The 15,781-nt window shown below is 44.7% G+C and overlaps 1 protein-coding gene across 3 annotated transcripts in view; it reads left to right on the top strand.

The window, feature by feature from the left end:
• Positions 1–15,781, top strand: part of LOC144822096 (alanine--tRNA ligase, mitochondrial-like) — a 198,704-nt gene that overhangs the window by 46,347 nt on the left and 136,576 nt on the right. For all 3 annotated transcript variants that reach the window (XM_078679217.1, XM_078679219.1, XM_078679218.1), the window contains exons 5-8: positions 1,679–1,823; positions 1,999–2,144; positions 4,635–4,743; positions 5,401–5,439. In XM_078679217.1, the coding sequence (XP_078535343.1) occupies positions 1,679–1,823; positions 1,999–2,144; positions 4,635–4,743; positions 5,401–5,439 (439 nt within the window). The remainder of the gene's footprint in view (positions 1–1,678; positions 1,824–1,998; positions 2,145–4,634; positions 4,744–5,400; positions 5,440–15,781) is intronic.

The raw sequence follows: 15,781 nt of genomic DNA, 5'->3' as shown, positions 1-15,781 counted from the left end.
CTCAAAGTGACAGGTAGCACTCATGCGGTAAGAGGCCTTCTGGGGCGAAAAGGCACTAATAGGAAAGTCATGGGGACACGCGGCCACTCTTGGCCATGGGGGAAATGTTTGTGCAGCTTCAGCTAGGTTTAGAAATCTGTGACACTCAGATGCTTCACTATGGTAGTGTTTACAAGTCAGCGGAACAAAGGTGCGAGGCAGGATGCTACAAGGAGAGACAACTCAGTAGGGTTGAACACAGGAGGCTAAGATTCTACCAAAATGCCCCAAAAATCAGACTGCCCAAAGGCCACTGTCCCAACTGGACTCAGGATCCCACCGTGTTAAAAAATGGATTTAAAGTGCAACTAGGCTTTTTCAGAAGTCTTGGTGGGCACTTTACCATGGCGAGTGTATTTTTGGGATTGGCGTCCAGTTCACTACGAACAGTGCAGTGGAGACCAGTGGTGTCAATATTCACGGAGGAACGCTACTGGTGCTAGGGTTGGCTGGCACCCAAAACATATCTCGAGGGAATACCAGACCTTACAGTATTATCTTGAAAACGTGCTGTTAAAGACATGATTTCATACAGTGAGGAACCCTCGCAGTCAACGGGCCGCTGTGGTACTCACCAGTTAGACATGGGAAGTGGGGAGTCTGGGTTTCTGACAGACTAACTGTGTGCACTGCAGTGGATAAGCGGAAAGTCCCACCTGGTTTTTTGAGGCTCTCCTTCTCTTTTCATGTAGTTGTCTGTGATCTAAGCTTGTTCCTCTGCTCATCCTCTGTACATTGTGGTTGAACTTTGGCTGGAATGAGTGTATTTTATGAAGCACGTTTGAATGTAGATGACGTGGGTGCCTCACTGTTGAATGTATGACGTTACAACGTATACATTCACTACGCATACCATCACAATGCAACTTTTACAGCGCAAGATCCATTACAACGCATGCTATTACAACGCATGCCATTACAACGCAGATGCTATTACAACACATGCCATTACAACATAAGTATAGGTAAGTATATAATTTTATTAATATTAATTTAATTTTAATTTAATTACACATTTTAAAAATAATTTATTTAATTAAATTTTTAATTTTATTTAATAACATGTAATTTACTATTCTAACTCCAGGGGGGTGTAATAGTAGGGTAAGTGTTGGATAGTGTAGGGGTTAAAATTACTATTCTAACTCCAGGGGGGTGTAATAGTAGGGTAAGTGCTGGATAGTGTAGGGGTGAAAATTTGTATTCAAACTCCAGGGGGTTTAATTAAAATAAATTTAATTTAATTTACATTTAATTAAAATATTAAAATGTATTTTATTAAATTACAATTATTTTAAGAAAATTAATTTTAAATGAAATTTAATTTATTTTATTAAATACTTACCCATACTTACGTTGTAATGGCATGCGTTGTAATAGCATCTGCGTTGTAATGGCATGCGTTGTAAAAGCATGCGTTGTAATGGATCTTGCGTTGTAAACGTTTTGTCGTATTGGTAGTGCGTTGTAAAAGTTGCATTGTTATGGTTGTTACTGTTGTACCTTTACATGAGCATTATATATAACCTGCTCTGTTACAGTTGTACAAGAGATGGGCGGTATACACACGCTCTAGCCTCTAGTCGCGATTCGAAGAGTATGATCGCTGCTAACCCTCTTACCGTATGTTTGTTGATAGGGAGGCTGATGGGAGCTTGCGCCTCCTGCCCCAGCACAACGTGGACACTGGAATGGGCCTCGAGAGGCTGGTGACCGTCCTGCAGCGCAAGCGCTCCAACTACGACACGGACCTCTTCACTCCACTGATGGACGCGATCCACCAGGTGAGGCTGGACCCATGGCGGACGAGTGCACTTGTTGTTGTACCTTGCACCATTGGATAGGCTCTGGTCCACTTGTATAGGTGGACTCTTAGCAGGAAAGCAATCCCCTTCTGACCCAAAGTGTCTCTGAGTGGTCCAAGAACTGACCGCCTTCTGCGTGCTCTTGTCTTTCCAGGGTTCTCGGTGTCCTGCTTACCAGGGGCGTCTGGGCAGTGCCGATGCTGGCAACGTGGACATGGCGTATCGCGTGGTGGCAGACCACATCCGTACCCTTTCGGTGTGCATCGCGGACGGGGTGTACCCGGGGATGTCGGGTGCTGAGTGAGTAACACATTACTACTGCTGATACCCTGTTAGAAGGGAAACTCATTTAAGAGAAGAGAGGGAGTGACCTTTAGCCACAAACCTGGTAACAACTTGTAAAACTCTGTGGGTTTCTGGTGTTTGGAACGCAGTGGTCCTTATAACACTCTGCAATAGAAACTCTGCAGTGGAAATGTATTTACGCATCTACTTGGAGGAAAGGACAGACTGTATATTTTTAGATTCCATAGTTATATATGCTGTAGGGTTTTATATTACAAAATGGCAGAGCAATTGACTGTTCTAGTTTTTTATCTTTATAATACATTTTAATTTTTTTATGTCTTACTGTTTGGACTTTAATCTGGTGATTATGTATGAACTTTTACGGTTTTATGAAACAAAATAAAGGGTTTGAATTGAATTGACAGGCAGTCCATGAAACATGTGTCCCTTCAGTAATGAGACAATTTAAAATCTGGATATGACAGGCCAGCCCCTTTGTCTCTAAGGCTGTCCTGCGGGCTGTCCAGAGATCTCGTCTAATAAACAATCCTGTTCTTTGAGGGAGTCAGGCATGCCTGCAGGGATTGTGATGCAAACACCATGGCCTAGATTACAAGTGCAGAATATATTCCATTTCTAGCGCAAACTCCCTTTTGTTCATGAAATAATATTCCAGGATGGACTGTGTGTGCTCATACACAAACTGCACACCGCCTAGTTGCCCATATGCATGTTACCTTACTACCTTGCACTATTTGCGAAAATGTTTACTGCAGATAAAACCTTGTAAGGATCTCATTGGAGAATTGTGTGAAATTCTGTTTATGCACCTTGTAAAGGGACCTAATATATTAAATTAAGGACCTGTATCTTTTCCTGTCTCTGTGGCCAGTATCTAGGCTGGAGTTTGATAAACACAGAACAAACTCATTGCTAAAAACTAGCAACATCCATTCAGAAATAAAAAAGCCTTTTCTTTTCTTTTCTTTTCTTTTTCTCTTCTCTTCTCTTCTCTTCTCTTCTCTTCTCTTCTCTTCTCTTCTCTTCTCTTCTCTTCTCTTCTCTTCTCTTCTCTTCTCTTCTCTTCTCTTCTCTTCTCTTCTCTTCTCTTCTCTTCTCTTCTCTTCTCTTCTCTTCTCTTCTCTTCTCTTCTCTTCTCTTCTCTTCTTAGTTTTTCCAAGCAGGTGACCCCCTGTCGCCTTGCTCGCAGGTTTTCGATTGGCAGTTGCCTTCCTCTGGAGCCTGATTTTCCATGTACAACTATTAAACCCTACTACTAGTAGTCGGAACTGGTGGCCCGATGTGTCGCTGCCACAACCCACGTTGTTAACGGCTGGGCGTTGGTTACTCTGCATTAGTGGATGGAAGTGGTTGGGATTTCACCGCCTTCATGTCGGTGCACATCTGTCCTAGGACCAAGGGGGGCCACAGTAGGGTCAGGATGGGAGAGCTTGAAGCGAGGAGAGGTGGCGTAGGGTGAGGGGGATGAAGATCAGGGGAGTGGGCAGGAAGGTCAGTGTAAGGTTCAAAGGTGAGGATCTGGGAGGTGTAAAGATGTGAAGTACCAAGGTGTGGGAGGAGAAGGAGTAAAGGGATTAACCCTCTTAGGGGGCCAGGGGTGAGAATGTGGGGGGTGTAAAGAGGGTAAGGTACCTGGGGGGCGGGACAGGTCTCAGCTTGAGGGTTGAGAAAGAAAATGGTGAATATGGGAACAAATGCTCTCGGCTTACAGAATACAAAGCAGCTTTTGGGGGAGGGCTTAGGAAGAGAATACCAGTCACGTCAAGTTTAGGGGAACGAGGGTTTAGGAGTAAAGCCGGGGCCATCTAACGCATGAAATCCCACACAGATAAAAGCAATTTTCACTGGACTTGCAGACTGCGGTGTGACATTTTCTGGGTGAGATCCCGGAGTAACCTCGTTCTCTGTGTTAGATCCTGGTGTAACCTCGTTCTCTGTGAGAGATCCCAGTGTAACCTGGTTCTCCATGAGAGATCCCGGTGTAACCTCGTTCTCCGTGAGAGATCCTGGTGTAACCTCGTTCTCCGTGAGAGATCCTGGTGTAACCTCGTTCTCCGTGTGAGATCTCTGTGTAACCTCGTTCTCCGTGAGAGATCCCGGTGTAACCTCGTTCTCCGTGAGAGATCCTGGTGTAACCTCGTTCTCCGTGTGAGATCTCGGTGTAACCTCGTTCTCCGTGAGAGATCCCGGTGTAACCTCGTTTTCTGTGTGAGATCCCGGTGTAACCTCGTTCTGTGTGAGAGCTCAAGGTGTCACATCAGTTTGTATGTGGTTTCCAGGTGTGAGACTGCATGCTAGATTGCCTGATGTAAAGATGTCTTCTCTTGTGAGTTCACCATGTGTGAGGCATCTGCCCATGTATGACATGAGCTTCTGTAGAATGTCTTCCTGTGTGAGATGTTGGCCTGAGTCTGAGAGAAGCCCTGAGGTATCTGACCTGGGTCTACGCGTCTCCTGATTGGTTTCTTGTCTTGGTTTCAGGCTGGTTTTGCGCCGGATCCTCCGAAGGGCTGTCCGCTTTTCCTCTGAGATACTTCAGGCTCCTCCTGGTTTTCTGCCCACCTTAGTCCCCACGGTGGTTGACATTTTGGTAAGTATCTGCAGCCAGTAGATGTTGATGTGAGAACAGAGTTACAGAAACTGTGCACTTCCACTGCTCTGTGAGGAGCAGCACAGGACTTGTATACTGTTCTACAAGTCCTGTGGTGAATCCTTAAGAGAAAGTTACAGATCCTAACAAACCTTTCCCAGCACCTTTTAGTTTATTCCAATGTGGCATGGCTCCCCAAAAGTTTCCAAGCACCTATCTTGGTTTCCAGCACCCCAAATGTATCATCCCTTCATGTGATAGCTATCGCGAGATATGAACGTCAATGCTGTCCCCATCGCCTGTTGTCATGTGTGTACACAGGGGAAGCCAGGTATCACTGCACGAGTTATGAAGCTGTTCCTATAAGATCAGATGCTCATAACATAACAAAAAGGATTAGTGTAGACCTCAGGAATCCAAGTATTCTCTGATAGGACCATGAGTTGAGTCAGAGCAGCCTGTCGTTGAAGGCACATTTTAAACCATAGGCGATTGGATGAGATCTCTGGGATGGCACTTCCAGCTCCCAGGAGCAGCAGTGAAAGCTGGCTTTGAGAGAGGCCCTGGCAGGAAGGTGTTTTACTGCCTCAGGAATGTAAAATATATGTCTCTTCTAACAATTCAGTTCCTAACAATGTTTTTCTGCTTGCTTATCAGGGTGATGCCTACCCGGAGCTGAGGCGAGACACGAGCCAGGTATGGACATTGTTTAAAGTGGGACAAACAAACTGGGTGATCTCTAAAAGGGGCGTGGCCTTAGAAGCCCAACTAGGAATTATTTCCAAGAGGTGTGGCCTATATAATCAAGGTTGTGGATTAAAACATGTAAACTAAAATCCTGCACTTCCTACAGTGTAGCAGCCAACCAGCATTTTGTTGCCTCTCTGTGAGATGTGTTATTGCATCCCAGACATATCACAGAGTAACACACCTGCACTTAAAGCAAGCCAAACCTATTGGTGTTGCCAATGCTTGTTAGCTGTTTCAGATAAATGAGTAACAGCAATGAATTAGTTATGAATAATGGGAATTAAAAATGTTTCAGTTCTGGAAATCTGAGGCTGTGAATGCAACATTGCTAAGGTCTGTGTAAAGGGCAGTAGTCTTTGAAATGTCTCTGTCACTCCAGTTCTTCCCTTCACGTCACTCTCCGCTGCACTCGCTGTTGTTGGACAGACCCTCCAAGATTTTGCGATTTGCACTAAATATTGCAAAATTGGGACTTGTGTAAAAGTCCCACCATTTTTGCAAAAGCCCCGGATAATGACTAAAAATACACTTTGAAGCCTTTTTTCCTCTACTTTTATTGATCTTGCACTGGTCAATAAAAGGAGGGTGAGCAGGAGAGAGGTGTTTTCATTCCTTGATTGATTGAATTGATTGAATAAAATGTATACTGCGCATACAGTAACCCGAAAGTATCAAGGCGCCTAACAAAATATATCATAAACATGGGCATATCACCATTACAGATAGGCCTGCACAAATAAATGGGTCTTCAGGGCACTTCTGAAGGCCTGAAGAGTGGGTAGAGATCTTAAATCCAGAGGGAGGGAGTTCCACCATTTAGGTGGAAAAAGCCCTACCCCCCCCATTTAGCCCTCCTAAAACGAGGGACTGACAGAAGAAGTTTACTTGAAGAGCGCAGGTTCCTAACAGGAGTATGGCGGGACAAGATGGATCCTACACCCGTGGCACTGTTTTTAGCCAATGCCCTGTAGGTCATACACAGGATCTTATAATGGATACTGTGTTCCACGGGAAGCCAGTGCAGCAGCTTTCTAGCTGCTGTAGCTGAGGCACGTTTGGGGAGATCAAGGACAAACCTGGCAGCAGCGTTCTGGACTACTTGCAGGCGCTGCAGTAGACTTTTATTCAGTCCCACATGCAGCGCATTGCAGTAGTCCAGTCGTGAGCCAATAAGAGCCACTGCCAGCTGTTTCCTTGCCTGTAGTGACAGGTAGTGCCTGATCCTCCTAAGGATCTCTCCTGCCTTCGATGACACTTTGAGCTTCCTGGGGCAGAGCCTTCCTCCAAGCGCCTTAAGACAAGCGTCGCCGGACCAGCTAAAAAAGGAGAAAACAGCCGCTGCTGGAGACCGCGACACAGAAGCATCTTTTTGCCATCAAGCGCCATATGTATCAAGATACCCATTTGAGATTCCCAAATAGCGATTTTTAAGAAATCGCTATTTGAGAATCGCAAATGGGTATGTATGTACAAAATCAATTTTTTTTTGCGATTTCTTAAAATTCCTTAATTGCGATTAGCAAATTGCGAATCACAATTAAGGAATACTTTCCCATTCATTTCTATGGGCCAGGAGGCCCATAGGAAGGAATGGGAAGTCATTCTCAATTTGCGATTCGTAATTTGCTAATCGCAAATTGAGAATAATTTCAAGGGTGCTGTTGCACCCCTGAAATATACATTGGTGCACACGTGGCGCACATACATGCCCTAAGGGCATGTATGTGCGTCACTTGGCACTTTGAAAAATGCAAAAATTTGCATTTTTTAAGGAATTCGCAACTTACCACCAACTAGAAGTTGGTGGTAATTTGCGATTCCTTAAGGGCATTTTGCTAATTTTTTTTGCTACATACATTGCATTTAAGGAATCGCTAAATTTGCGATTCCTTAAATGCAATTGCAAAATAATGAATCACAAATTTTGCAACTTCTTATTTAGCACCAGATTTTGCTCAATACATTCCATTTAGGAAATTCGCATTCGCAAAGGCCGAAATTCTGCTAATTTCGGCCTTTGCGAATGCGAATTTGCTTGATACATATGGCCCCAAATGCATTGGTCAGCGATTTGGGGCATTTCAGGGATCCTAAGAGGAGTCTGTTACCCTCAAACAAGCTTTGCTTTTAGAAACTGCACAGACTGTGTGATTGGCCTCATCTGAAGCTCATCCAAGCTTAGAGGTGTTGGTTCAACTTCCCTTCTGCTATATACATCATGTTATTGTCATAAAGAAACCTACACTTCAAAATACTCTAGCGGTCCACCTTACCTGCCTGGTGACCGCAGTGATCCAAAGAAGGCGGGTGAGTCTGACGGGTGCTCTGCTGCGCAAAGGTAGTTGTAAGGTTCCTGGTAGGAGTACTTGAAGTGTCAGTAAAAGGTGAGGGAGGCTGTAGTAGTACCAGCAGTTGTAGCAGTGGGTATCGCACTTATAGTACACGTAGTAGTACTAGCAGGGGTATTTACTACCAGAAACAGCAGTGTCCGTAGTAGTCGTACCACCAGATGGAGTCCAGCTCTGCTGCTAGTAGTTGTAACAGTAGTTGCGGCACCAGCGCTTCCATTACTGTTACCACTGTTACTAGTAACAGAACTGGTAATACCTGCATTAGTGATACTGATAAGTCTAGTAGGAGTTATAGAATTAATGCAGTTGTGGTACCCGTACTAGGCGTATGTGATTTACTACTACTGAAGACCAAGATTGTGGTTTGTGGCCAGGGCTCACCGTGGACCTCGGATTTGTGGTCCTCGTGCGTGGGTTCCCCTCTGTTGCCTGAAGATGGTGTCAAGAACCAGAACCTACTTTCAAAGTGGACAAGTAGGTATCCTTGGAAGCTCAAATGAATGCCCCTGTGTCCTCCCTTCTTACCAGCTTAAGCCCCCTAGTAGCAGTGACCTTAGGTTCTAGACTTGATTCTGCCAGCGCCCGCTCCCTGGGTCTACTCCATGCACACTTGCAGTTAATTCAGAACACAGCCATCCAACTTGCTTGCGGGTTCCTCATTTATCTCTGAAACTGCTAACAAGCCTTGGCAACGCCAAAAGGCTTGGCTTGCTTTAGGTGCCGTTTTTTTACTCTGTGATATGCCAGGGATGCAATAACACACATTCTCCGTCTGTCTCATGTCACCTTACGTATTCACTTCAAGGCACGTTGCCTCGTGCACAAGCCTCTTTCTGGAGTGGGGGCTCCACCAGGTGATCTCACACCAGGAAATATGAGCCCCCGTTCTTCCTGCAGTCCTCTTGTAAAGCTCTCGCAGTGCCCTGCATGTCAGACGGACGCACATTGGAGGGAAATCCTTCCGAGTGTTACAGCTAAAGGTTGGAACCAGCTCCTGCTCATCGTCAGTCTGTCGAGCAACGCAATATCTTTTGTGAAAAATTAAACATATTTAGTCTCATATTCTGGGTTTGATTCGTATTTCCTCTGCCTCTATAGCTCGGTTTACTATCTCTATTCGTCTTGTTTGCCTCTTTCTCAAGCGCGCTCTGTTAGTGGTTGTTGCGGCACGCCTGGTAGTTCTGTTAATACTAGTAGGGAGCCAGCCTAGCTAGTATTCGCCGTAGCTGTTGTAGTAGTGCCAGTAATAGTAATGGAAGACTTCTACACGCTAAGAGCGCATCCCCAGGTGAGCATTATGAATGTTATTCTATGGGGCTCCCCAACATTGGCTGCGTCCCGGGGGCCTCCTAATGTCACCGGACTCTGTAGAGAAGCCGGACTCTCCGACACTGGCCCGGGTAACAGGGTTTTTAGGCTACAAAGGGGTTGATGATAATCAGTTTAGTAGTAAAAAGATATAGACTTACAATGCACGCCACCATTGTAGCACCTACTCAGCCCGTCTTTGGTCAGAGCTCAAAACTCTAGGATGTAAAAGAATGAAAATCCTGCCTTTTGACCTACATCCCTCTGGTCAGAGAAGGCGTATCGCACAATATAGCACACTGCTTAGTATTGAAGGATACTGTGTAACACACAGCGTAGCACACAGTGTAGGATACAGTGTAATACTAAGCATAGCTCATAAGGTAGGATACAATGTAGCTCACAATGTAAGATACAGTGTAGCACATAGTGTAGTACTTAGTGTAGTACACAGCATAGTTCAGTTTAGAATACAATATATCACACAGCGTAGCACATAGTGTAGGATACAGTGTCGCACACAGCTTAGCACACAGTGTAAGATACGGTGTAGCACCCAGCGTAGTACATGGCGTAGCCCACAGTGTAGCACACAGCTTAGCCCATAGTGCAGGATACAGTGTGGCACACAGTGTAAAATACAGTCTAGTACATGACGTAACCCACAGTGCAGGATACAGTGTCGCACTAACCATAGTACGTAGTGTAGCAGACAGCTTAGCACATGGTATAGCACACAGATTAGCACCCAGTTTAGGGTACTGCATAACACTCAGACTTAGACACAACCTATGATACACCTTAGATCATTCCTTAAGGCTCAGCGTAGCACACAACTTGGAACACCGATTATGCCACAGCTTTAGGATGTAGTTAGGCACAAAGCCTTAGCAAACAGCTTAGCACACTGCTTAGTATGTAGTGTAGGATACCGTGTAACACGTAGCGCAACACGCAGTGTAGGATACAGTGTAATACTAAGCATAGCTCAAAAGGTAGGATACAATGTAGCTCACAATGTAAGATACAGTGTAGCACATAGTGAAGTACACAGCATAGTCCAGTTTAGAATACAATATATCACACAGCTTAGCACGCAGTGTAGGATACAGTGTATCACACAGCTTAGCACGCAGTGTAGGATACAGTGTATCACACAGCTTAGCACGCAGTGTAGGATACAGTGTATCACACAGCTTAGCACGCAGTGTAGGATACAGTGTATCACACAGCTTAGCACGCAGGCAGTGTAGGATACAGTGTATCACACAGCTTAGCACGCAGTGTAGGGTACAGTGTATCACACAGCTTAGCACGCAGTGTAGGATACAGTGTATCACACAGCTTAGCACGCAGTGTAGGATACAGTGTATCACACAGCTTAGCACGCAGTGTAGGATACAGTGTATCACACAGCTTAGCACGCAGGCAGTGTAGGGTACAGTGTATCACACAGCTTAGCACGCAGGCAGTGTAGGGTACAGTGTATCACACAGCTTAGCACGCAGTGTAGGATACAGTGTATCACACAGCTTAGCACGCAGGCAGTGTAGGGTACAGTGTATCACACAGCTTAGCACGCAGTGTAGGATACAGTGTATCACACAGCTTAGCACGCAGGCAGTGTAGGGTACAGTGTAGCACACAGCTTAGCACGCAGGCAGTGTAGGGTACAGTGTATCACACAGCTTAGCACGCAGTGTAGGGTACAGTATATCACACAGCATAGCACATGGTGTTGGATACAGTGTAGCACTTAGCTTAACACACAGTGTAAGATACTGTGTAGCACACAGCGTAGTACAAGGCATAACCCACAGAGTAGAATACAGTGTGGCACACAGCGTAAAATACAGTCTAGTACATGACGTAACCCACAGAGTAGGATACAGTGTGGCACACAGCGTAAAATACAGTCTAGTACATGACGTAACCCACGGTGTAGGATACAGTGTGGCACACAGCGTAAAATACAGTCTAGTACATGACGTAACCCACAGAGTAGGATACAGTGTGGCACACAGCGTAAAATACAGTCTAGTACATGACGTAACCCACGGTGTAGGATACAGTGTGGCACACAGTGTAAAATACAGTCTAGTACATGACGTAACCCACAGTGTAGGAAACAGTGTGGCACACAGCGTAAAATACAGTCTAGTACATGACGTAACCCAGATTGCAGGATACAGTGTAGTACATAGTATAGCACATAGTTTAGGAAAGAGTATAGCACATAGCTTAGCACACAGTGTAGGATACAGTGTGGCACACAGTGTAAAATACACTCTAGTACATGACGTAACCCACAGTATAAGATACGGTGTAGCACACAGCGTAAAATACAGTCTAGTACATGACGTAACCCACAGTGTAGGATACAGTGTGGCACACAGTGTAAAATATAGTCTAGTACATGACCTAACCCACAGTGTAGGATACAGTGTGGCACACAGCGTAAAATACAGTCTAGTACATGACGTAACCCACAGTGTAGGATACAATGTGGCACACAGTGTAAAATACAGTCTAGTACATGACCTAACCCACGGTGTAGGATACAGTGTGGCACACAGTGTAAAATACAGTCTAGTACATGACCTAACCCACAGTGTAGGATACAGTGTGGCACACAGTGTAAAATACAGTCTAGTACATGACGTAACCCACAGTGTAAGATACGGTGTGGCACACAGCGTAAAATACAGTCTAGTACATGACGTAACCCACAGTGTAGGATACAGTGTGGCACACAGTGTAAAATACAGTCTAGTACATGACGTAACCCACAGTGTAGGAAACAGTGTGGCACACAGCGTAAAATACAGTCTAGTACATGACCTAACCCACAGTGTAGAATACAGTGTGGCACACAGTGTAAAATACAGTGTAGTACATGACGTAACCCACAGTGTAAGATACAGTGTGGCACACAGTGTAAAATACAGTCTAGTACATGACGTAACCCACGGTGTAGGAAACAGTGTGGCACACAGCGTAAAATACAGTCTAGTACATGACGTAACCCACAGTGTAGGATACAGTGTGGCACACAGCGTAAAATACAGTCTAGTACACAACGTAACCCACAGTGTAGGATACAGTGTGGCACACAGCGTAAAATACAGTCTAGTACATGACGTAACCCACATTGTAGGATACGGTGTGGCACACAGTGTAAAATACAGTCTAGTACATGACGTAACCCACAGTGAAGGATACAGTGTGGCACACAGTGTAAAATACAGTCTAGTACATGACCTAACCCACAGTGTAAGATACGGTGTGGCACACAGCGTAAAATACAGTCTAGTACATGACGTAACCCACAGTGTAGGATACAGTGTGGCACACAGTGTAAAATACAGTCTAGTACATGACGTAACCCACAGTGTAGGAAACAGTGTGGCACACAGCGTAAAATACAGTCTAGTACATGACGTAACCCACAGTGTAGGATACAGTGTGGCACACAGTGTAAAATACAGTGTAGTACATGACGTAACCCACAGTGTAAGATACGGTGTGGCACACAGTGTAAAATACAGTCTAGTACATGACGTAACCCACAGTGTAGGATACAGTGTGGCACACAGCGTAAAATACAGTCTAGTACATGACCTAACCCACAGTGTAGGATACAGTGTAGCACACAGTGTAAAATACAGTCTAGTACATGACCTAACCCACGGTGTAGGATACAGTGTGGCACACAGCGTAAAATACAGTCTACTACTTGACGTAACCCACAGTGTAGGAAACAGTGTGGCACACAGCGTAAAATACAGTCTAGTACATGACGTAACCCAGATTGCAGGATACGGTGTGGCACACAGCGTAAAATACAGTCTACTACTTGACGTAACCCACAGTGTAGGAAACAGTGTGGCACACAGCGTAAAATACAGTCTAGTACATGACGTAACCCAGATTGCAGGATACAGTGTAGTACATAGTATAGCACATAGTTTAGGAAAGAGTATAGCACATAGCTTAGCACACAGTGTAAGATACGGTGTAGCACACAGCGTAAAATACAGTCTAGTACTTGACGTAACCCACAGTGTAGGATACAGTGTGGCACACAGTGTAAAATACAGTCTAGTACATGACGTAACCCAGATTGCAGGATACAGTGTAGTACATAGTATAGCACATAGTTTAGGAAAGAGTATAGCACATAGTTTAGCACACAGTGTAAGATACGGTGTAGCACACAGCGTAAAATACAGTCTAGTACTTGACGTAACCCACAGTGTAAGATACGGTGTAGCACACAGCGTAAAATACAGTCTAGTACAGAACGTAACCCACAGTGTAGGATACAGTGTGGCACACAGTGTAAAATACAGTCTAGTACATGACGTAACCCACAGTGTAAGATACGATGTGGCACACAGTGTAAAATACAGTCTAGTACATGACCTAACCCACAGTGTAAGATACGGTGTGGCACACAGTGTAAAATACAGTCTAGTACATGACCTAACCCACAGTGTAGGATACAGTGTGGCACACAGTGTAAAATACAGTCTATTACATGACGTAACCCACAGTGTAAGATACGGTGTGGCACACAGCGTAAAATACAGTCTAGTACATGACGTAACCCACAGTGTAGGATACAGTGTGGCACACAGTGTAAAATACAGTCTAGTACATGACGTAACCCACAGTGTAGGAAACAGTGTGGCACACAGCGTAAAATACAGTCTAGTACATGACCTAACCCACAGTGTAGGATACAGTGTGGCACACAGTGTAAAATACAGTCTATTACATGACGTAACCCACAGTGTAGGATACAGTGTGGCACACAGCGTAAAATACAGTCTATTACATGACGTAACCCACAGTGTAGGAAACAGTGTACTACACAGCGTAAAATACAGTCTAGTACACAACGTAACCCACAGTGTAGGATACAGTGTGGCACACAGTGTAAAATACAGTCTAGTACATGACGTAACCCAGATTGCAGGATACAGTGTAGTACATAGTATAGCACATAGTTTAGGAAAGAGTATAGCACATAGCTTAGCACACAGTGTAAGATACGGTGTGGCACACAGTGTAAAATACAGTCTAGTACATGACGTAACCCACAGTATAAGATACGGTGTAGCACACAGCGTAAAATACAGTCTAGTACTTGACGTAACCCACAGTGTAGGATACAGTGTGGCACACAGTGTAAAATACAGTCGAGTACATGACGTAACCCACAGTGTAGGATACAGTGTGGCACACAGCGTAAAATACAGTCTAGTACATGACGTAACCCACCGTGTAGGATACAGTGTGGCACACAGTGTAAAATACAGTCTAGTACATGACCTAACCCACAGTGTAAGATACAGTGTGGCACACAGTGTAAAATACAGTCTAGTACATGACCTAACCCACAGTGTAGGATACAGTGTGGCACACAGTGTAAAATACAGTCTAGTACATGATGTAACCCACAGTGTAGGATATGGTGTGGCACACAGCGTAAAATACAGTCTAGTACATGACGTAACCCACAGTGTAGGATACAGTGTGGCACGCAGCGTAAAATACAGTCTAGTACATGACGCAACCCACAGTGTAGGATACAATGTGGCACACAGCGTAAAATACAGTCTGGTACATGACGTAACCCACAGTGTAGGATACAGTGTAGCACACAGCTTAGCACGCAGGCAGTGTAAGGTACAGTGTATCACACAGCTTAGCACGCAGTGTAGGGTACAGTATATCACACAGCATAGCACATGGTGTTGGATACAGTGTAGCACTTAGCTTAACACACAGTGTAAGATACTGTGTAGCACACAGTGTAGTACAAGGCATAACCCACAGAGTAGAATACAGTGTGGCACACAGCGTAAAATACAGTCTAGTACATGACGTAACCCACAGATTAGGATACAGTGTGGCACAAAGTGTAAAATACAGTCTAGTACATGACGTAACCCACAGTGTAAGATACGGCTTGGCACACAGCGTAAAATACAGTCTAGTACATGACGTAACCCACAGTGTAAGATACGGTGTGGCACACAGTGTAAAATACAGTCTAGTACTTGACGTAACCCACAGTGTAAGATACGGTGTAGCACACAGCGTAAAATACAGTCTAGTACATGACGTAACCCACAGTGTAGGATACAGTGTGGCACACAGTGTAAAATACAGTGTAGTACATGACGTAACCCACAGTGTAAGATACAGTGTGGCACACAGTGTAAAATACAGTCTAGTACATGACGTAACCCACGGTGTAGGAAACAGTGTGGCACACAGTGTAAAATACAGTCTAGTACATGACGTAACCCACAGTGTAGGATACGTGTGGCACACAGCGTAAAATACAGTCTAGTACATGACGTAACCCACAGTGTAGGATACAGTGTGGCACACAGCGTAAAATACAGTCTAGTACATGACGTAACCCACAGTGTAGGATACGGTGTGGCACACAGTGTAAAATATAGTCTAGTACATGACCTAACCCACAGTGTAGGATACAGTGTGGCACACAGCGTAAAATACAGTCTAGTACATGACGTAACCCAGAGTGTAGGATACAGTGTGGCACACAGTGTAAAATATAGTCTAGTACATGACCTAACCCACAGTGTAGG

Source organism: Lissotriton helveticus, chromosome 3_1, assembly GCF_964261635.1.
Source record: "Lissotriton helveticus chromosome 3_1, aLisHel1.1, whole genome shotgun sequence".
In the NCBI taxonomy this organism is placed as follows: Eukaryota; Metazoa; Chordata; class Amphibia; order Caudata; family Salamandridae; genus Lissotriton; species Lissotriton helveticus.
This window is presented reverse-complemented; position numbering and strand designations above follow the sequence as displayed.